The sequence below is a fragment of the Primulina tabacum genome, chromosome 3 (assembly GCF_025594145.1).
Source record: "Primulina tabacum isolate GXHZ01 chromosome 3, ASM2559414v2, whole genome shotgun sequence".
Classification (NCBI taxonomy): Eukaryota; Viridiplantae; Streptophyta; class Magnoliopsida; order Lamiales; family Gesneriaceae; genus Primulina; species Primulina tabacum.
The window spans coordinates 50,420,982-50,443,266 of NC_134552.1; the positions used below are offsets into that span (position 1 = coordinate 50,420,982).

Below are 22,285 nucleotides of genomic sequence, written 5' to 3' on the forward strand. Positions count from 1 at the left end.
CATTACAGGAATGACGATACACACGACACACTCGAGGTGCTTTTGGCTTATCTTCCACAATGATTTGGACAAAACCCAAAACATGAAGTTGTAATCTTATATCTTAGCTTTCTCATGGTTGTGGCCTCACACAATTTGGATCAATATCGAAATCATTATGTTAAAATCCGCAAGAACTGTCATATTTTTCATCTCATTTCCTGCATTTTCATACCAACTTTTATTACACTACTTTATCTACACATCTTACTATCTTTATTTAGACATATATTCATTCTCAATATACCATGGATAATATATAAATCATATTCAATCTCACTATCGATACCTCAATCAACACGTGAAACATAATGAGTCTAGTAATCACATACTAAATTACATAAACGTATTATTAATCATTTGTACGAGTAATCGGATATTACAGATATACAACCATAACCGCGAACTATTTCATTTGATAAGTGATAACCACTTGAAAACTCTGAGAGAGAGTTGTTCATTGCATCATCAAATGATCATTCATCTTTAAGAATGATAAATGAAACATGATAGTCTCAAGCTCGAGCGACCTCTATCTTTATTTTAGGCTACCCCGAATCAACTTAGAATTAGTTTAAAATAAAAAGTACACTTCTAATGGGTTACATGATCTTACGTTGAAAAGTAGATCTTATGATACATATGTATTATGATACATATTGTATATTAAAGAATTTATATATGGAATTTGCATGATTATGCAGATAAAGTATATGTCATAATTATATAAAATTATAAAATATTTTTAAAATAAAGATTGTTTTTACATAAAAATCAATAAAATCTACGTCAAAAATTGACTCGCTGGACATCTACTCTAATAAATTGCCGATATCTCTAGCTACTATTTGAGAGGACAAAAAAAACCCACTTGAAGGATCATGAGCTTGTATCCAGAAGTAAGCTTGAAATAGAGGAACTTGTTGAGGGACCACACCAAAGTCTAGTTGCTCTATAAGAAGCAGATGATGTTCAGACGTCCAAGGAAAATCTCGCAATACTCTGTTAGCATCCAGTCCATGAAAGAACTGGAACAAATACAAACTAGAGCCAAGATTTTGTATGCGAACGCCTTTGACCGGTTGCTAAATTGAAGCCAGTGTTCATGGCTTGGAAATTGATTTTTCTATCTGTTAAGAAACGTCCGAAAAACACCATCTGAAATCAGTCGTGTTACTTTCACAGCGGAATTTGGTCCAAATCCAACACTCTTTCTAACGTGAGTATGTGATATAGGCCACCTCTTGCGTACAATGGTATAACTACTCAGTGGTGGACCGTGGCGACAGGACAAAAGTAGAAATACTCAGTGGACTGTCGACCAAATCTACAGTTAGTCCAGAGTGTGACAGATAAAAATATCCATCAAGAACAAGATCCGGCATAAGTCATGCCTCTTCCCGTACATTTGATTTATTATTATTTGCATGTTTTTTATGAATAAAAGACAACCAATTCACTCCGAAATTTCGATTAGAGTTCAGAAAAAAACAACAGTTATTACACCAAACAACCGTATTACACGACTACAATAAACTCTTAAGTATTTACTGTATATCCCCCATTGGGATGCAGCACCTGCCCCGTTATGTAAGAGGAATCGACATTCGCAGCCAGGAACACATAACTCGGTGCAACCTCAATCGGCTGGCCCGCCCTTCCCATCGGCACTTGCTTCCCAAAGTCGACACACTCTTCTTCACCAAAAGATGATGGAATCAGAGGTGTCCAAATAGGGCCCGGCGCCACCCCATTCACCCGTATTCCCTTGTTCACCAACTGGAGGGCGAGCCCGCGAGTGAATGACACGATTGCACCTTTGGTCGATGTGTAGTCCAGTAACCGGGCGTTCCCTTTGTACGCATTCACTGATGTGGTGTTGATGATGCAGCTACCTTCCTTCATGTGCTTCAAAGCATGCCTGTACAAGCAATAACAAAAGCAGCAGATTAAGGACTATTTATGCTTTCTATCCCAAGGCAACCATGTGATGGCTACAACGATGATCGGGATATATATGATGATCACCTGGTCACGAGGAAATAAGAGAAAACATTAGTCCTAAACACCCTTTCTAGCCTCTCCTCATCAATGTCTTCAACCGAAGAAGCCTTGTACTGCTCGGCAGCATTGTTAACCAGAATGTCAATCCGCCCGAACTTATCAACCACTTCATCAACCACTCGTTTGCAGTTCTTATCATACCCCAAATCCGCAGCTATAGCAATGGCGTCTTTCGCCTCAGCTCTTTTCGATTGACTCAACAATTCAAGAGTGTCCTTCGCATCCTTGTCTTCTTGTCCCTTCACGTACGTAAAAGCCACAGTTGCACCCTCCAGCGCGAAACAGTTGCATACCGCTTGCCCGATGCCCGAATCACCTCCAGTGACAAGAGCCACTTTACCCTGTAAATTAAAGCACGCTTGATTCATGAACAAAATAATAAGAAAACTAATTAAATATCGATCATACCGCAAGCTTGTTGGATGATTTGTATTGTTGAGTTGCTGCTTGGGGAATTGGGTCCATAACATGCTGTTTTCCGGGCTGAGTGTCCTGTTTCTGAGGTGGGAATTTCTGGCCGTCTGTTGCCATTGATAATCGAAATTGGCTGGTTGAAAATTGTATGTAAATATATATATATGGAGTGAACTCTACCGAACTGATTGTTACAAGTTCACATGTGTATATATACTTGGGTATATCGGTGGTGGATGGAAGATGATAAGGTAGAATAGTAACGTGGCCACGGGAATTAGCGTGATACGTGTTTGATGCTTGAGGTTCTCAGGGACACGTTTGTGAAGAAAGTTCGATGAGATTTGTGCAGAACATTATAGATGTTTTAAAATATTCTTTTATTTCCTCAATATTCTAAATTATTATTATTAATATTTGTTAAAAGGTGGTGATTCATTGTTGGTCATCTAGTTGAAGTGTTGACCGGTAGTTTTAACTTTCTTGATCGCAAAAATGAATTCTGCGAAATTTGATATCGAAATGTTTAGGGGAAAAAATGATTCAGCTTATGGATATTGAAAATGCGGGCAATTCTCGTTCAACAGGGCATTGAAAATTCTTTTTTGTTGAGTTGTTGTTGTGATTCTTCATAGAAATCGTTCAATATTTCGATTTGGTGTTCTAATGCTTCACAATAGGAATTGCTATTCGATTATCAAGTGATATCAGAACAACAAAGTCTTGAGTTGGCATTGGAGGGTGAGGAGAAACTGCCATCGACATTCACCGGAAAGATCAGGCTCTGCTTTCTATTGCGGTCATAATCCACAGAATAGGAGACTCTTGTCAGATACATTTCTCTATGGTAGAGTCTTCAACACTTGCAGATGTACAAGCGGCATTATTTTCGAAAGAATTAAAAAGGAAATCTCGGGGGATTGTTGGAAATTCAATTAAAATCTCAAGTTGAAAATAATGAAAAAGATCATGGTTTTATAAGATAAGGATATCTCCATTGCTATAAGCTCTTTTGAATAAAGTCCAACGAATACACGAGGACTTAAACCTAAAGTAGACAATATCTACTATTGTGGAGATATATGATTTCTATTGTTCAACAAATAGTACCAGAGTCATGGCCTGAATCAAACTATAAGGGTGGAACTTAAATGGGGGAGGTGTGGAGCTCTCAATAAATCCGTTATAATATCGAGACAGGCGGTGCTGCAAGTAATTCATATAAGACGTGTGCTTTCAATGCAGTGGAGAAGAGTAGCTACGAGGATGGACGGATGGGATTGAGGAGATGCTTGGACTATGAGAAGAATTGTGGTCCTTCGGTAAAGGTATAAACAGCATATATATGACCATGTAAAATTATAATTGAATGAATTGTGATAATTTCACGTTCAGTCCTTGTTTTATGTTTATTTCCCAATTCAATTCCCTATTTTTTAATTTTTTGAAATTGGTTATTCATTTTTCATTTTTTCCAGATTTGGTCATCCGTAAATTTGAATGCTAAAATTCTCCTATTTTACTTGTTCAACCCGTGAAAGCCTTCCATTTATACATGTTGAACCCTATCACTTCATACCTTCGATCATAAATTGATTCACCACTCCTCCAATCTGGTCAATCCTAAATCAAAAAATCCCATGATGCCCCCATCCTAAGCAGACACCATCTACTTCTTCTGTACAAGATGGGGATGCATTAAAGAAGCTCGATTGACCTTCTCTGCCTTTAAAGTATTCCTTCTGATGATACCTCGGGATGTCCCGGGTCATAGATGGGTCCCGGGACGCACCGGGCCAGGGAGCCTGACCATGAGGGGTGCCCGGGTCAGAGGGATGATATGTTTCTGGGTCAGTAAAGCAACCAGAGGGATTAACACTCGAGTCATGGAACTACCCGGGACGAGGAGAGTATGACTTGAATAATTCATGGAGTGGGCAGCCAGTTAAAAGGCCGAGCTATTGGAACACCCGGGACGTTGCATGCACGGGCCCTCGAAAGAGATCCCGAGAAATATTTTACCCAAACCTCCTCGATATGAGTGAAGCATTTAATGGCGCCGACTTGATAGAGTATGCACAGCCGACCTATCTCTGAGAGTAACATAAATGGTTGACAAAATTGAGCGAACTGGATGTGACTAGTATACGATTTGACATGTCAGAACGATAGGGTATAATCAGCCACCCTATTACAATTAATGCTCAACACAAAAAACAAGGTCATCATTGCATCCTCTACTATAAATTCCAGGTTCTTTACTTGCATTTACTCTCTATTCAGATATTGAATACACACATTGAATGCTCTCATTTATTGCTCATTTACTCCCAATCTCCACACCAATCTCACAGCCATCGCTTGGCTACATTGGTTTTCTTGCTTGAGTTCCTTACTGACTTAAGCATCGGAGTGGTCACGCCGGATACCCCTCTGGCGCCCATTCACGTGGTTGCTTTCTTGTTCGCAGATCTCTTAAATCTCAGGAAGGAAAGAAGTTCAATCCAGACGCCCAACTCATATTTCCTTTAACAACTTGATCGCAAATCCAGCAGAGTACCCGACCCGACTCGTCCATTTCGCCCGGGTTGCATAATTGGCGCCGTCTGTGGAAAATTTGAGTTATAAGGCATTTATATGGCTCCTACTAGAAGAGCAAACCAAGACACTTCCCGAGTCCAGGATGAGAATAACACTCGTCTTTCTGGTGCAGGTGGCCCCCCACCTAATGGTCCCCAGCCCACCATTCATCTAACTCCCGAGGAGTTGAATAAGATTATTGCTGATGCCATTAAGACAGCCATGACAAAGAAGACCACTACTCATCATTCCGGTCATCCCGAGCAGCAGCGTGAGCAACCTCAGGAGGAAGAGAGAAGGGAGGAGGAGAGGGAGTCAAGTGCAGGTTCTAAATCTCCCACTATGGCAGAGGAGTTGGAGGAATTAAGGAAGAAGGTGAAGGCATTGGAAGCGCAAGTTGTTTCTAAGAGCGGTGCTCAAGTTGCAAAGGGTTGCCCATTCTCTGATGTTATTGTCCAGGAACCACTGCCCGGGCACTTCAAATCAGCCAAAATCAAAGATTATGATGGAAGTTCTGACCCTGAGGAGCATCTTGCTCGCTTTGAAAATATGTCCATGTTGCATTGCTATGGAGACCGGATTAAATGCAAAGTATTTCTGACCACCCTGGTCGACTTTGCGCAAAGGTGGTTCGAAGGGCTGGCACCACAGAGTATTCATTGTTTTGAAGATTTTCAAAAAGTATTCTTGCATCAATTCAGTAGAAGCAAGAAATACAAAAAGACTGCTTTTAGCCTGTTTGAGGTGAAACAAGGACAAGATGAAACCTTGAGAACGTACATCAAAAGATTCAACCGGGTGGCCCTGGATGTCCCAACCTGTGCACCCGAGACAAAAACTACCGCGTTCATGCAAGGACTGTGGGAAGGGGATTTCTTTCGATCCCTGACCAAAAAATTGCCCGAGAACTTTGAGGATCTCTTATCCCGGGCGGAAAAATACATCAATATGGAAGAAGCACAGAACCAGAAGAGAGAAGCTTTGAAGAGATCGAGAGGAGACCGGGTTTTGAAGCCCGAGGAGAGAGCTCACAAGAAAAGCGGTCCGGGACATTTCTCTCATGTCCCTCTGAGGATTGCCCAGGATCGAGAAATCCAGGAGTGAAGTTCAGATCTAGACCAGAGAAGAGAGGGTTTTGCACCCTTCACAAGGAATGTTCTCACAGTACCTATGAGTGCCAAACTCTAAGGAAGGAGTCTAGCAAGCGTCCCATGCCAGTCTCTCATCCTCCCCGGGATAAGTCTAGACAGCCACCCTGGTTGTCTCGACGTCCCGGCCAGGACACTCTTCACAAATCAATAAATATCCCGAGTGGAAGCAGAAGGGAGGAAACAAGTTCCCGGGAGGAAAAGAGCAGACCAGTTGAAAGGAAGGATCCTTCCCCGAGCCGAAGAGTAATAAAAATGATTTCGGGAGGGTCCACAGATGGTGATTCCAACCGGGCTCGAAAAGCGAGGAGTAGGATGGAGTGCTTGGAGGTTTATGAGAGGAGGAGAGATGAACCAGTTATAAGCTTCGGACCAGATGACCTCAGGGGAGTTAGTCTACCCCACAGTTCTTGTCATCCAGGCCCGAATGACTAATTATGATGTGTTGAGGATATTTGTTGACAATGGCAGCTCTGTCAATGTCATCTTTAAAGAGGCACTGGTCCAGATGGATTTGCATGAATATCAGTTAGAGGCGGTTGAGACTGCCCTGTTTGGCTTTGCTGGACATGCCGTATACCCTGAGGGAGAAATCACCTTGCCACTGACCCTGGGCGCCGGAGAGTTGAGGAAAACTGTGATGACATTTTTTACAGTGGTGGATGCCCCGTCCTCGTACAATATCATATTGGGGAGGCCAGCTATGAATGAAATGAGAGTTGTGGCCTCCACTTATCATCAGAAAATCAAATTTCCAGTTCGAGGACAGGTCGGGGAAGTCAAGGGAGATCAACCCTCCTCTCGGAAGTGCTACGGGGAGACTGTCCGGGCAGACCAGAAGAAAGCAGAAAGGGAAGGAAAGGGGAAGGAAAGTCAAGAGGAGGTGGCCAGAGAGAGGGAAGTACACTTTGCTGCGGAGAAGGAGCAAGAAGTGGTGGAAATTGAGCCGGGAAAGCGCGTCCGGGTGGCCCAAGACCTCAACGCGTCCACCTGGGTAAATCTCTTACACTGTTTAAAAACAAATATTAGTGTTTTCGCCTGGTCTCAACAGTAATTAGCCAGGATCTCACCCCAAGTGGCTGAGCACAAGTTAAATATTCTCCCGGGATCCCGGCCTGTGAAGTAAAAAAAGAGGCATTTCGGCCCTGAAAAAGATAAAGTCATTGAAGAGCAAGTGGGAGAGCTATTGAGGGCCGGCCACATCAGAGAATTCCAATTCCCTACTTGGCTCTCAAATGTGATCCTCGTTCCAAAATCCACCGGGAAGTGGAGGATGTGTGTCGATTTCAGAGACCTGAACAAAGCCTGCCCCAAGGACTGCTATCCACTCCCCTGGATTGATCAACTGGTGGATTCCACCTCTGGATGCGAACTATTAATTTTTCTTGATGCCTATCAGGGGTACCACCAAATCCCTTTGGCTCTTGAAGATTAAGATAAAGCAAGTTTTATGACATCTGCGGGCACCTTGTGCTATGTTGTTATGCCCTTTGGATTAAAGAATGCAGGGGCCACATACCAACATTTAATGAATCTCGTCTTCCAAAAACAGATAGGCCGGAATATCGAGTTGTACGTGGACGACATTCTAATCAAAACCCGAGAGGGCTCCCACTTTATTGATGATTTGGCCGAGACCTTCATCACCTTAAAATAGTACGGAATAAAGCTCAACCCGGGCAAATGTGTGTTCGGGGTCAGGAGTGGAAAATTTTTGGGTTTCATGGTAACTGATAGGGGAATCGAAGTCAACCCCGAAAAAATCAAAGCAATAATGGACATGCCTTCTCCTCAATTTGTCCGAGATGTGCAAAAATTAACCGAGAGAATTGCTGCCCTGTCACGCTTCATTTCTCGATCTGCTCATCGAAGTTATCCATTTTTCCAAGTTCTAAGAAAAGCGCAAAAATTTGGCTGGGATGACAAATGTGAGCAGGCCTTTCAAGACTTGAAAAAGCATCTGGCTGAGTTGCCTATTCTGGCAAAGCCCGAGCCCGGGGAGAAATTATGGATCTATTTATCCGCCACTGAGTTTGCTGTTAGTTCTGTGCTTGTCAGGGAAGAAGGAGCCGATTAGAAGCCAATATACTATGTCAGTCATGCTCTTCGAGGAGCGGAATTAAAATACTGTGAGGTGGAAAAAATAGCACTTGCCCTGGTAATGACTGCTGGAAACTCAGGCCTTATTTCCTCTCATATCCCATTGTGGTCCTCACCAATTCTCCACTCGGAAGGATCATGACACACACTGAAGTCTCGGGGAGAATGATTAAATGGACTGTAGAACTCGGGGAGTATGACATTGAATATAAACCTCGAGTTGCTATTAAAGCCCAAGCATTAACAGACTTCTTAACAGAAATGATTCAATCGGGGGAAGAAGAGGTGTGGAGAGTCTTCGTTGATGGTGTATCAAATTTATCAGGATGTGGAGTTGGGGTGGTCCTGATTGCCCCATCAGAAGAGAAGATCAAGCTGGCTCTGAGGATCGACTCCAGGGTCACCAATAATGAAGCGGAGTATGAGGCTGGTTTGGCAGTGTTGTAGGCTGCCCGGGAAGTAGGCGCTTCCCGGGTCATTATTTATTCTGACTCTCAGTTGGTCACACAGCAAATCAAGGGAGCATATGAGGCCAAGAATGAAAAAATGCTCAAGTATCTGGGGCTCATCACGGCCCGGGCAGCGTCTCTGACCGACTGGAGCATCAAACAAATCCCTAGAGAAGAAAATGCAGAAGCATCCAGATATAAGCCAAATTGGCTGCTTCCATGTCAGATATAAGCACCCAGGAAGTTCTCTGTTATACCCGGCTGGTGCTCTCTATTGATGAAGAAATACTCCCGACTCAGAAAAGCTCGTGGATGACCCCTATCATTGAGTATATAGTCCATAGCAAGCTCCCAGAAGATCTGGCCTGAGCCACAAAAATCAAAAAACAAGCACTCAGGTTCATCTTTTTGAATGATGTTTTATACAGGCGATCATATCAAAGCCCATTACTCAAGTGCTTATCAGAAGATGAGGTATAGTATGTCCTCCGAGAAATACACGAAGGATGTTGTGGTGAACACCTCGGTGGAACAGCTCTGTCTCGGAAAGCCATATTGGTCGGATTCTGATGGCCCCAAATGAATCAGGATGCTGCCCGACTTGTTCAAAAATGCAAGGGTTGTCAACATCATTCTAATTTTCATCATCGCCCCGCTGCTAACATGCAACCAATCTCAACATCATGCCTTTTTTATCAGTGGGGTTTAGATATTGTAGGTCCCTTCCCCATAGCCCGAGCACAGAAAAAGTTCCTTCTTGTGGCTGTGGATTATTTCTCCAAGTGGGTAGAAGCCGAGCCATTAGCCAAGATTACTGAGGAGGAAGTCATGAAATTTCTTTGGAAGAATATTGTTTGCAGATATGGCATCCCGAGAAAATTGATTTCAGATAATGGAAGGCAATTCCAGGGAAAGAAGATCATCTCGTGGTGTCAAGAAATGAAGATTGTTCAGTCCTTCACCTCAGTAGCCTACCCCAAAGCCAATGGCAAGACTAAAGTGACTAATAGAATCATTGTGCAAGCATTGAAAGCCCGGCTCCATGGGAAGGGTAAAGATTGGGTGGAGGAACTACAGAGTGTATTATGGGCATACCGAACTACACCACGATCATCTACTCGGAAAACTCTTTATAGCCTAGTCTATGGTTCAGAAGCGGTCCTACCTGTGGAGATTGGGCAATCCTCTGCTCGGATAGAATCTTATTCGAGTAACAATGACCAGTCCCGAGCTATTGAACTTGATCTAGTTGAAGAAATGAGAGATCGAGCAGCCATCCGAATGGAAGCCTATCGCAGCAGGGTGATTAAATCCTATAACAAGCATGTCCGATCACGAGATTTTCAGGTTGGAGACCTAGTAATGAAAAAAGTTAAGTCAGTGGGTGATGTAGGAAAATTGAAAGCACGGTGGGAAGGGCCCTTCAAAATAATTCGAAGAGTTAGCTCGGGGGCAGCTTATTATCTCGAAGATTCTCAGGGACACACTCTTAAGAGGCCATGGAATGCTTTTCATTTAAAGAAATATTATGTTTAAAAGCACTTGTATCCACTGTTTCCACATCAAATAAAAAAATTGTTCAAGGAAATATTCAACGAAATGTCTGCAAAGTCCAGGGACCCGTACCCTGGCCCGGGGACCCGTACCCCGGTTATCTCTTAAGTTCAGGGACCCGTACCCTGGCCCGGGGACCCGTACCCCGGTTATCTCCTAAGTCCAGGGACCAGTACTCCGGTTATCTCCTAAGTTCAGGGACCCGTTCCCTGGTCCGGGGACTCGCACCCTGTATATCTCTCAAATATGTTGGCAAAAATGGATTAAAATCCATAAGGATCTTTGGAGAAGTTCAAGTTATCTACAACACTTGGAAATATTTTAACATGATATTCAAATGCGAAGAAAATAAAGGAAAGTATTTCATTGAAAAGGAAAATATTTACAAGGTGCCCGGAAGCCCGGGAATGAAAAAAAAAAAAGAAGAAAAACAACGTAAGTCCTAATCTATTTTGGGATCTTGACCCTGGTCCTCCTCTTCATCATCCGGGAGGGATGCAGCAGCTTTCTCCAAATCTGGGAAGTCCTCCCGATCAGCCGGAACCAGACCCGCCTCTTCAAACTGCTCCAGGCATTTATTAAAGCCATGTTCGAAGTAAGGGAAGGCTTTCTCAGCCACCACCTTCTTGAACTCCAGGGACTTCAAAAAATTTGACATTTGTTCTGCCTAGGCAATCTTTATGAGGTTCACAGCAGCCTGGAAGTCCTCGGCTCGGACCCGGGAGGACTCTGCTTCTTCTCTGGCTGCCTGCGCCTCTGCCTGGGCCTCAGCTAGTTCTGTCCGGGTCAAGTCCATCTGTTGCTGCCAAACAGCCCTCTCGCGGGCCAGAACGTGCTCATGAAGCTCATTCAAGCGGCCCACATCCTCTTGGAGTTTGGCATGCATCTCCCGGGTAGAGGTGGCCTGAGCATTGGCCCCCTTTGCTGCTTGAGCCACTCGTTCGTAGGAATGCATGAGCATCTGCAAGCCCTGAAAACATAAAAAAGGTCAGAGAAGGCGATATAAAAGGGAAAAACTGAATAATTCTATGAACTTACAGAGAAGGTCCGAGCCACTCCTTCGCAAAGTAGTATATTAGGATGAACTCCCTGGAGGTGCGCCACCTCATCAGGGCGCAAAAGGCCCCGGATCATCATCACAAGATCCGAGCTGACATCATCCCCAAAGATGTTGGGGAGGACCCAGGGCCTTCCCCCTGATGGGCTGGCAGAAGAACCAGTCAAAGGAAGAGATCGGGCAATCTCCTCGGGTGCATCCTCCAGGACCACCTTCTCCACGATCGGCTTGACCACGGCCTTTCTCTTACGGTGGTTCAGAGGAGCCGGGTCCTCCTCACCAGCCTGGTAAATGGCCTCCTCTCGAACCTCGGCCTCAACCCGGACCCTGTTTTCTTCCAGCTCCCGGGCCTCAGCCTCCGCCCGGGCTTGGCGCTCTTCTTGCTCTTGGACCTCCCGGGCTCGCTTCTCAGCCCGGGCCTTCTTCTACTCAGCCTTTCTTTTGCCAGCAGCCTCCTGAAGACTTGCCTTAATCATTTCTTCTTTGGCTGCATCATAAATCAACATATCAGACGGTTAAGCATACAAGAAATAAATAGATCAAGGAAAGTAATTTACCAGCCTGTGACCCGGGTTGATCAAACTCATCTGTCATCTGGTCCACAGGGTCTTCAGGCCGGGACCCGATCCCATAATGAACCAGATTATTTCCCCCGATCAACACCGAAGATAGGAAGGATTGCTTTTCAAAAGCATCCCAGGCATGGGTGAAAGAGGGAAGAAGCTTGAAATCCCAGGGAAGTTCCGGTTGCTCGGGCAGTGAAGACAAGAGCCTGTATCACAGGCCGGGAGAGTGGGGAATTGTAAGAAAAAGAATTTGGTTTTCCATCCCTTCAAAGATGAAGGAATGTCAGTCAGAAATTGGTAATGCATTCGGGCCATGAAAGAGAAGACCCCATCATTAAACCGACAAGAATAAAAGAAGTGAAAAATAGAGGAGTTAATCGGGATATTCCTCATACGAAATAAAATAAAGGTGGCTGCCATGATCCTAAAGGCATTGGGGTGGAGATGATTTATGGGAAGCCCATAGAACCGGGCGGTGCTTTCGAAAAAGTGGTGGAGGGGAAATCGGAGCCCACTTTTGAGTTGTTCCAGGAAAAAAGTCTGGAAACCAAGGGGAGGGGTGTCAGGGTGATCAATTGGGCTGGGAATTCGGATTTTATAGTTGGACGGGATGGAACCCAAGGATTACCTCCTCTAAACTATCCAGGCGAAGGGTAGAAGTCACAGTAGAGAACCACAAGGGCCCTGCTACTTTGTCTTTCCCCTTGCCAGGAATGCCAGAAGGCCGGGAGGAAGTGGTTTTTGTGGGGGTTTTAGGAATGAGTCGGGAAGAAGGGATGGGGATAGCAATAGGGATGTGAACATAATGATCAGAAGGGGTTGGGGAATCTTCCTCCGACCGACCTCTGACATTCTTACCCGACGTAGAAGAAGTGGAGTTTGACATGGCTATGAAAACAAAACAAAGAGGGGTAGATGCAAAGAGAAGGGAGACTTACGAGATGGAGGAAGTAGCTAGTGACTGGTAAGATCAAAGATCACCGGAGAAGGAGAATGCGCGTCGGAATAACTTGAGGAAAAAATTTGGCAGAGCTTCGCTACAAATTTGAATTTGCAAGTGATTTTTGAAAAACTAGTTAGCTACTATATATAGGAGGAGGAATTAATCCACACCGTTGATCTAAAACAAATCGGACGGATCAAATTGGCCTGGTAAATTGGGCGGCATGATTAGGTGGGATATTTGAAAAGACAGGCGCGGAACTCGAGGCATTATGATGGTTTATCTTCTCGGAATTCGAAGATTTTTTGACAACTTTAATACTGAGGCCTACGTCAGCAATGTACACGTGGCATCCACTTCAACTAGCCCGGGATAAACTAAACGACACATTGATCTCCCAGACCGGGCACACAGAACAAATCGGGATAGCGAGTGGACTCTAGCCCGACTATTTAAGGAGGGAGTGATGATACCCCGGGATGTCCCGGGTCATGGATGGGTCCCGGAACGCACCGGGCCAAGGAGCCTGACCATGAGGGGTGCCCGGGTCAGAGGGATGAAATGTTCCTGGGTCAGTAAAGCAACCAAAGGGATTAACACCCGAGTCATTGAACTACCCGAGACGAGGAGAGTATGACTTGAATAATTCATAGAGTGGGCAGCCAGTTAAAAGGCCGGGCTATTGGAACACCCGGAACATGATTTTCCCGGGACGTTGCATGCCCGGGCCCTCGAAAGAGATCCCGAGAAATATTTTACCCAAGCCACCTCGATATGAGTGAAGCATTTAATGGCGTCGACTTGATAGAGTATGCACAGCCAACCTATCTCTGATAGTAACATAAATGGTTGACAAAATCGAGCGAACTGGATGTGACTGGTATAAGATTTGACATGTCAGAACGATAGGGTATAATCAGCCACCCAATTAAAATTAATGCTCAACACAAAAAACGAGATCATCATTGCACCCTCTACTATTTGCATTTACTCTCTATTCAGATATTGAATACACACATTGAATGCTCTCATTTATTGCTCATTTACTCCCACTCTCCACACCAATCTCACAGCCATCACTTGGCTACATTGGTTTTCTTGCTTGAGGTTCTTACTGACTTAAGCATCGAAGTGGTCACGCCGTATACCCCTCCGGCGCCCATTCACGTGGTTGCTTTCTTGTTCGCAGATCTCTCAAATCTCAGGAAGGAAAGAAGTTCAATCCAGACGCCCAACTCATATTTTCTTTAACAACTTGATCGCAAATCCGGCAGAGTACCCGACCCGACTCGTCCATTTCGCCCGGGTTGCATCACCTTTTATTTTAACATTCAAATAAACATATTTATGTTAGAGTAGGTGTCCAACAAGACAACTTGTATCTTGTGTTTTATTAATTGTAATATAAAACAATCTTTAATTAAATAATGTTTTACGGTTTTATCCAATTATGATATTTAATTTATCTGTATACTCATGAAAACTGTATAGATAAAGACCTTTAATTTACTTTAGTAACATGAGGTCAATTTCACAAGGTTGATCATGAAATTCATAACGCATGTACAAAATATTATAAATATTTTTCTAATCAATTCAGCTGCGAGCTCGAGACTAGCATATATGATATAACCGTCATGTTTCATTGGTAAAGACATGGAAATGTCGATTCATACAGATTGGTGATCATGGGATAGATCACTCAACAACCCTCACTCCAACTTTCCAAGTGGTTGTCACTTATCGAGTGAAATAATATGCTGTTATGATTGTACATCATCAGTCATTAGATCCGAGACAACATGGAGGCTTTACGTACTAGCGCTGCACTTTGACCAGTTTACCGATTCTATAGAGGTCATTAAGTGGAAATGTTGGGTGCAGTCCCGAAATACATAGGAGTCAATGCATTGTATCAAGGGATTTATTTCTCAATGACGGGTATGGATATCATATGTGATATGATGAGATTATTGTGCAAGGAATCTGTGGCCAGAGTAAGATATGTGTTTTAGGGAAGGTAGTTTTCTAGTTTTACATATGATGTCACTATTATATTATTGGAAGATACATCGCATTTTATCGAATTAATTTGTCACTCTGGATATACCAATGGTTAAATATTCGATCGAGATATATGAGTAAAGGGTTTGTATTGTACCCTAACCATAACATATTGGTTCTTGCTAGCATTATTAATGATTTATAGAGGATCATGAAGCGATGATACTAGACACTCTTACCATGATCTGATGAGTGCGATCAGACTTGAGTTCTAATATTCTTGTGATCAAATGGTTGATGCACGAAGTGAGACTAATTAGGGTAAGTGCATATAAGAAACAAGTGTTGTTTCAAATCATATGAGTAGAGTGAACACACAACTAACTGTATCTCTGAACCATTTTGTGTTTTTGTTGAAATAGTCAAATTCAAGTCGTTGAATTTGACAACTATAGTGTGATAGAGATAAAATCTATTGCTTATAAAAGAGCTTATAAGTAGATTTCATTATTGGAAGTTGTTTGCTTGAATGCTAATTTAATAACGAGAGTGAAACTGCCTAATTTAATGAATGAGTTCTCAAAATAGGTAGCTGTCAAAAATGAAACATTGAAAAATTTTGGTGTTCGAAATCTTCACTTTTCGCTATATGAAATGGATTTGTAACTTCGTTACATTGGCGAAGGCTGATCGACAATTTGGTTTATAGCGAATCCACAATCCTATATTGTTTAATTAGTAAACAATGAAAATTCAGTCAAAGGTTGTCTTGTGAAATTTTACTAGGTCGAATCCAATGAATATATTCTAAAATGGTCTATAATTAATTAATTAATATAGTTATTTAATTATTGTATCATATATTATCAAAAGTTGATAATTATTTAATCATATCATGTATTTTAACAGGTTGAAAAATAAATACTTAAGAAATTTAACAATATATCTAGTTAGGAATTTTAGTTGATTGCGCGAGAATAACTCAATCAAATTCCTAGTGTTCTAGAAGGATTGAGATACATACTTCGATATTATTAATATATGTAATCGATAGTTGATTACGAGATAGAATGATACACGATCAACAACAAAATCTCTCTCTTTCCCTCACAACAAATCTCGACCACCACCTTGTCCACCGAAGTTCACGACCGAGACCGCTTTAGTACCGTTGCATGACCACCACGCCGTCGCCGAAACCCCACCAGAGATCTTGAATTCCGATTATCGAATCTCAACAATAAATCTTGTCTAATTTTCTAGTACAAAGTAGGCAAGGAATTTAGATTCCAATCGTGCACTTAATTCGAAGAATCAAAAAAGGGTTTATTTCATCCTATCGTTGTAATAATATACAAGAACTATTATATCTGCTAATCTCATACTAGTTTGGGACAAGCTTTTTAAAAAGAAAAGGAAAATTAAATTAAATATTATATGAATTTTTTAAATCATACGAAGCCAAGGAACGTTTTGAACTTCAAAACAAAAAAAAAAATTGAACTTTTGTTACTCCTTGAGAACAAAAAAAGGGTACTCCAACAATTTAATGACAATGAAAAATTGCTAAATAGTTACTCTCTTCTTGTTCTATTACCTTTTGAAAAGTTTGGCGGCTTCTTCAAATGTTGAATAACTTTTGTCGTCCTTGGATGTGGAAAAAACCATAAGCTGAAAATGAGAAGCAAAAAGAGTTCAATGTTATGACGGTGATCATGTAAAATAAAATCTCCATAACATAAGTTATCTACAGATTCCAATGGTACACTTAGGCAAGTGAAGGAAGGCGAGGAATTTGAACATAACACTCAATAATTTGCCTCTCGAATATTAGTGATGTACTGACAAAAATAGGACAATCATTGACATGCATGCATTTAGGAGCATTTAGACTACCCCAAATGGGTCAATTTCTCAGCCTCGTTTCCACGTTGACATTCGAAGTTTGGTAAAAATTGACATTGTGATCATGTTTTGATACAACAAGAAGCTCTTGACTTTCAAGTAGAGCCGTCAATTTAAGTTGGGTTTGTTGGGTTATTCCTCCCCGTCAAACAGTTTAAATGAGTTGGGTTGAAATTTTTTTAATCCATTTAAATGAGGGCCTATATAGGTCAACCCGCGCGGATTGCGAACCTGGTCGGGCTAGTCCGAGGGCCTGGAAAGAAAATAAAAAATATTTTTTTACATTATGGACTTATGTTGATATATGTACTTTTTTAATGAAATTTGTGAATTTTTTTGTATTAATTACTTTGTATAAAATGTAGATGTGTGAAATTAATAACTATAAATTTTATTGATATTTTTTATAAATATGTATTAAGAAATGAAAATTTTAATTAATTATAATTATAATTATAATTATTTATTTTTATTTTTTGTAGGTCGGTCCGTATAAACCGCAACCCACCTTGGGTTGGGTTGGGTATTTCCAGCCCGCCAGAATGGCAGGCCTGTCCGCCCTGTCCCATCCTGCCAAATGGCGGGTTTTTGGCAGGCATGTCCACCCAGCAATGAGTTGGCCCGTATAGCTGTAATTTCAGGACCCAATAGTTTTTTGGTCTCATGTGCGACATCTTAAAATAGAAATATGAAAATAAAAGATAAAATTGGATACGGATATTTACTTGTAAAACCCCTAAAATTATTGTGTTAAAAACCACGAACAAGATGAAAAAACTCCACTATAATATTTTGTGGTTTACAACCTCTCACTGTGTTCCATAAAAAATGTTCACTCTCTTAATATAGGAGAACAAACACATTACAAATATTACAGAACTGAACACTAAAATAAGAGTGAGATGGGAAAAGAATAATCGAGAACTTCAAAATGAGATGGGAAGAAGTATTTATATATAAGTGATTTATCACGTCTGAATGTAAAAATTATGCACGATTCCTTAGGCCACATTTGCATCAAAATTTGTCAAAGTTGCAGCTAACCTTTTTTTAATAAATAAATGTGCTCTTTCCTATCGCATTTGACACCCGTCAACCATTCACATTCTCCCATTTAGAGATTTGATTGAGAGTCCACATTTTCAAACATCCTTTAAATCTTGTCTGTGGCAATGCAAAAGTTTGAAAATCTTAAGATGAAAGCTCGAGAAACTCTAAGCGAATTTGATGAGCGATTCAACAGCTTAGTAAATGAACTAGCAGCTTTGGGAAATGAACTTGGCAATAGAGAAGTGACACTCAAAGTGATGAGAGCTTTACCCAGGGAATGAGATGTTAAGACAAAGATCTGAACAAGTTGGAGCTACATGACTTGTTTGTAGATTTAAAAGCTTATGAGTTTGAATTGGAAGTAAGAAGTGGAGAAGTGCCCTTGTCGAATCCACCTACCAAGGCTCTTGCAGCTACTGCTACTGCTACAGTTGTTTCAAGTGTATCACCTGCTGCTGCTATTGAAAGTACATCTGACAAGACTGCTGAACAAATCAGCAATGATGCAATGTTCCTATTTGTGAAGAAATTTTCAAGATTCATGAAGAAGAATCACCGAGCATATCAAAGTCCAAACCGAAACTTCAAAAAAGAATCACCACCTGGTGATATGACATGCTTCAACTGTGGTGATATGGCATGCTTCAACTGTGGAAAAATAGGGTCACCATCAACATTAAGCCCCCAAATTATCGCAACATCTTGTATTGTGATTGTTGCCTCGCCAACTCGAAGGTGGAAAGTATGAGTTTCTCGACGTCATATTTCGACAAGAGCAGTTATCAAATGATTATCGTAAACAAAATCCCGCAGGATGCCGTAAAAACCCATTTCATGTAAACATAACCGAACATTATGGTGTATTAAATCACTTTTCCACAATTCTCAAATTAAATTATCTGATCTACGTACTTTTAGGGTGTTATCCAAGTTGTTAGGTGTAATAAAAATATATATATGTGTCTGTTGCTGATAAAGAACAGTATCATCAACAGATCCGGCATGTAATGACATCCTATAATTAATAACAAGAATAATATATCATTATCTAGCACAATATTCTCTAAAAATAATAACTACAAAATCAATTAACAAAACAATTAAATATATAAACATTAATTATAAATAAACCAATTTTCAAAAAATTAAAAATAATAAGTAAATTAAAAATAATATATTCATAATCTATGAGTTTTAGAAATACAAAATTCTTTTACTAATAAAAATTTATATACATATTTCGATTAAAAATCAAATAACAAGTTTTGAATAATGCAAGTTATTTAACACATGCATTATTATTTATAAAAATAATAAAGCAAATCATACCTTTAAAAAAAAAGAGTGACGCCAACTCACTTGGCGTGATATATTTTCATTTCATCATCAAATTATTACAGTTAATATAATAAACCGTTAAAAAAAATTCTTGTATCTCATAACTATATTAGATAGTGTATTTTTTCAAATAAATTATAAAACATGATTTTTTTTAAACAAAAACCTACAATATTTTTTTTATTTTAAAAATAATCTTTTATATTAAATGTGAAACAAATATATACATAAACAAATAAATTTAAAATTATTATTATCGTACTATACAATTATATAATTATTATAAAACAATAATAATAATTGAAAAAAATAGCATATAACATAAATTTTTAAAAAATAATAATGATAATGAAAATTTATCATAATAAATGATTTTAAATTTTTTTTACAAAAATTTAGTAATAACTAAAAAATCACGTAATAATTAAAATTGTAAAAAAAATTAAAAACACGACAAAATAGTCTAACATAAATAATAATTTCATTTATAAATTTAATATTTAACATAAATAATTTATGTTAGTATACATATCTTAATATAAGTTGGAACAAAAATGTATCTGCGAAAACAAAAACAAATTAATAAAAATTTGCATGAAAAATAAATTCAAACATTTACGAGAACTTACCGATGAAAAATATGAAAGGGATGAATGAAGTGAGACAATGAAGTATTCAATTTATTTAGAAAAATATATGATATTATAATGAATTCGAAATTATTAAAGCTATGTTGTTGCAGTTTCTAATGCATGTGCTTGTTGCAGCTTTTAATGCATGTGTTGAGACATGAAACTTTGAAATAATTAAAGCAAGTCACTTGTATTATTATTTTTTAAAAAAAGGTAAATGCAAGTCACACTTATTTAATTGGCGTGACTTATAAAAAAAATTTATCAAGCAAGTCACGCCATATGAGGTGGCGTCATATGGCATGACTTGCATTTACAAAAGAAATTATAAGTCATGTCTCTTCAAGTGACGTGATACATTACTTTTACAAACTCATTTTTATTTTACTTTATTTTATTAAACTATTATAAAATTTGTTGTAAACGTTTAAAAAGCCCGGAAATATAGCATCTTTTAGTATTAAAATGAAATTAAGAAGACGAAATTGAGCCAAACCCAATGAGATGAGAAAGGAATATGAAAAAAAGTAAAGTCAAGAAAATGTCTAAATATATCAAATTAAAAGGCATTCTTCTAATTTAGCATTTTTGCATCTAGTGTATTTTAACATTCAATATAACGGGGGACTGAATCTTAAAAAATGAAAATTGGAATATCAATTAGGGACAATTAGGGGATGGTGGATCTGATCTCCGAGGCGGTGCTCTAACATGGCTTCAAATCTTTTAGAGTACAGAAACGTCCATAATGGGGGCGTGATTTTTTCAAGTTTTCGCTAATGTTAATAGAGCAGATTCAGTGTTATTTTGTGAGACCGAGAAGCTCATTACCTTGGGAGATGTTAAAGATAACAAGACACCTTGGAAAAAAATGATGAAGACAGGAGATTTTCAACAAAAGCTAATGTTCACAATCAGTTTAAATCCCCAACAATACCATCAGAAACACTAACTCATTGCTTCCAACACCATCAAAGACAACGCCGAAAATGATAGACTTGATCCATAAACAAAATCACATCTTTCTTGATAGAATATCATATCCAGCAAAATCACTTCTTCTTAAAAGATTCCTGAGAAGAGTTAGTTAGACTTGACCACATGATTTGCTGGTGGAGACGATGACTGTCCAACTCTACCTCGAACACCTGTGGAAGCTCGCAGACGTGAGACTGTTGTGATGCTGATGCCACCTTTCACAATTAGATATTCACTCCATCACCTACTGAATAAAAGCTACACGAATGAAAATAAATCACACTAATTATAAATAAAATAAAAAAGGCATTGGTGCTACTTAATTATTTCAACACCATCATGGACAAAACCATTATAAACAGATGACAATATCCAATAAATTGGTTAAATTTGATAGGGCCAGAAGAAACAGCTTCAATGTATGAATATGCAACAAAAGAAACTTTAAGTTTGAGGGCAAAAGATTTACCTTATAACTGGTTTTTGCTTCTTCAGCTCCCAAACCATTGAATTAAAAGAAAATATATTATTCTCACAAAAATGGTAAGAAATATTTAGTCGCATAAAGCCATATAAAAAAACAACGTTTTTACCCGCTAAATGAGGCTAGCGTGTGTTGGACCTCGCTATTCCCTCCTCATTACATAAAAGTGGAAGAATGAGCATATAACCAGAGGATCAAATAAAAATAGAGACAAGAGAGGTGACGCTTCAGAGTAGCAAAGATACAATGAATTGATCGTAATTACTGGCATTTATGCAATGATAAAATTATTGAACCAAACAGAATGAATTTCCATCTCCATAGTTCTTAACAAAACTAAATTTAAATTTCATGAAATTATTCCTACATTTATTCATTCATCACTTCATACCTCGAGTGGTTGAAAATGACTTGCCTCTGATGGTTTTGACACATGCCATATACAGATTTCACCTTCAAAAGCCCCTTTGGGTGCTATAACTCCTCATTAGATATATAGTAGGTACAAAAATTGTGGAAATCCTTGAACAAGTTTGCTTTGTAACATGATCAATACCAAAGTACCATAAAACCAACAAACAAAAATATATACCCCATTTTTCGTAATATGGGAATAAGAATGTTTGGATTAAAAGACCAAAAACAGATACTCTTCGATCAAACACGAATAAATTGTGCAACTAATATCTGTTCTTTGCAAGGTTCAGAAAAGCGGCGTAATTCATACGATGATATCAATTATTTAGCATCATCCTCAAACCTCAAAATATGTTTATCCATAAACTTCTTATCTGAAAGACGTAATATACTTTCACACCCGCTAACCTTTATACGAGGCTCTACGATTTTGCCACTAGCAAAACTCTATGTCAAGGTAATATCATCTTCTTCATGCTACTCATCAAACAATATGGCAAACCAAAAATCACGAAATTATCAATGTTGACAGCGAAATTCATCGAATTAGATCCAAAGTAAGG

General features: G+C 39.6%; 1 protein-coding gene across 1 annotated transcript; it reads right to left on the minus strand.

The window, feature by feature from the left end:
• Window positions 1-1,398: 1,398 nt before the first annotated feature.
• On the minus strand, window positions 1,399-2,840 carry LOC142539170 (glucose and ribitol dehydrogenase-like). Its single transcript, XM_075644447.1, has 3 exons — window positions 2,512-2,840; window positions 2,068-2,444; window positions 1,399-1,960 (listed from the first exon to the last, which is right to left on the minus strand). Exons 1-3 carry the CDS (start codon window positions 2,632-2,634, stop codon window positions 1,579-1,581), a joined length of 882 nt encoding a protein of 293 aa, XP_075500562.1. The 5' UTR covers window positions 2,635-2,840; the 3' UTR covers window positions 1,399-1,578.
• Window positions 2,841-22,285: the final 19,445 nt, after the last annotated feature.

Bases quoted from the DNA above. Each gene is read 5' to 3' on its own strand.
- LOC142539170 (XM_075644447.1), bottom strand. From the start codon at position 2,634: ATGGCAACAGACGGCCAGAAATTCCCACCTCAGAAACAGGACACTCAG. The intron at 2,445-2,511 runs GTATGATCGATA...TTTAATTTACAG, and splicing joins AATCATCCAACAAGCTTGCG to GGTAAAGTGGCTCTTGTCAC. The intron at 1,961-2,067 runs GTGATCATCATA...TTGCTTGTACAG, and splicing joins TCTTATTTCCTCGTGACCAG to GCATGCTTTGAAGCACATGA.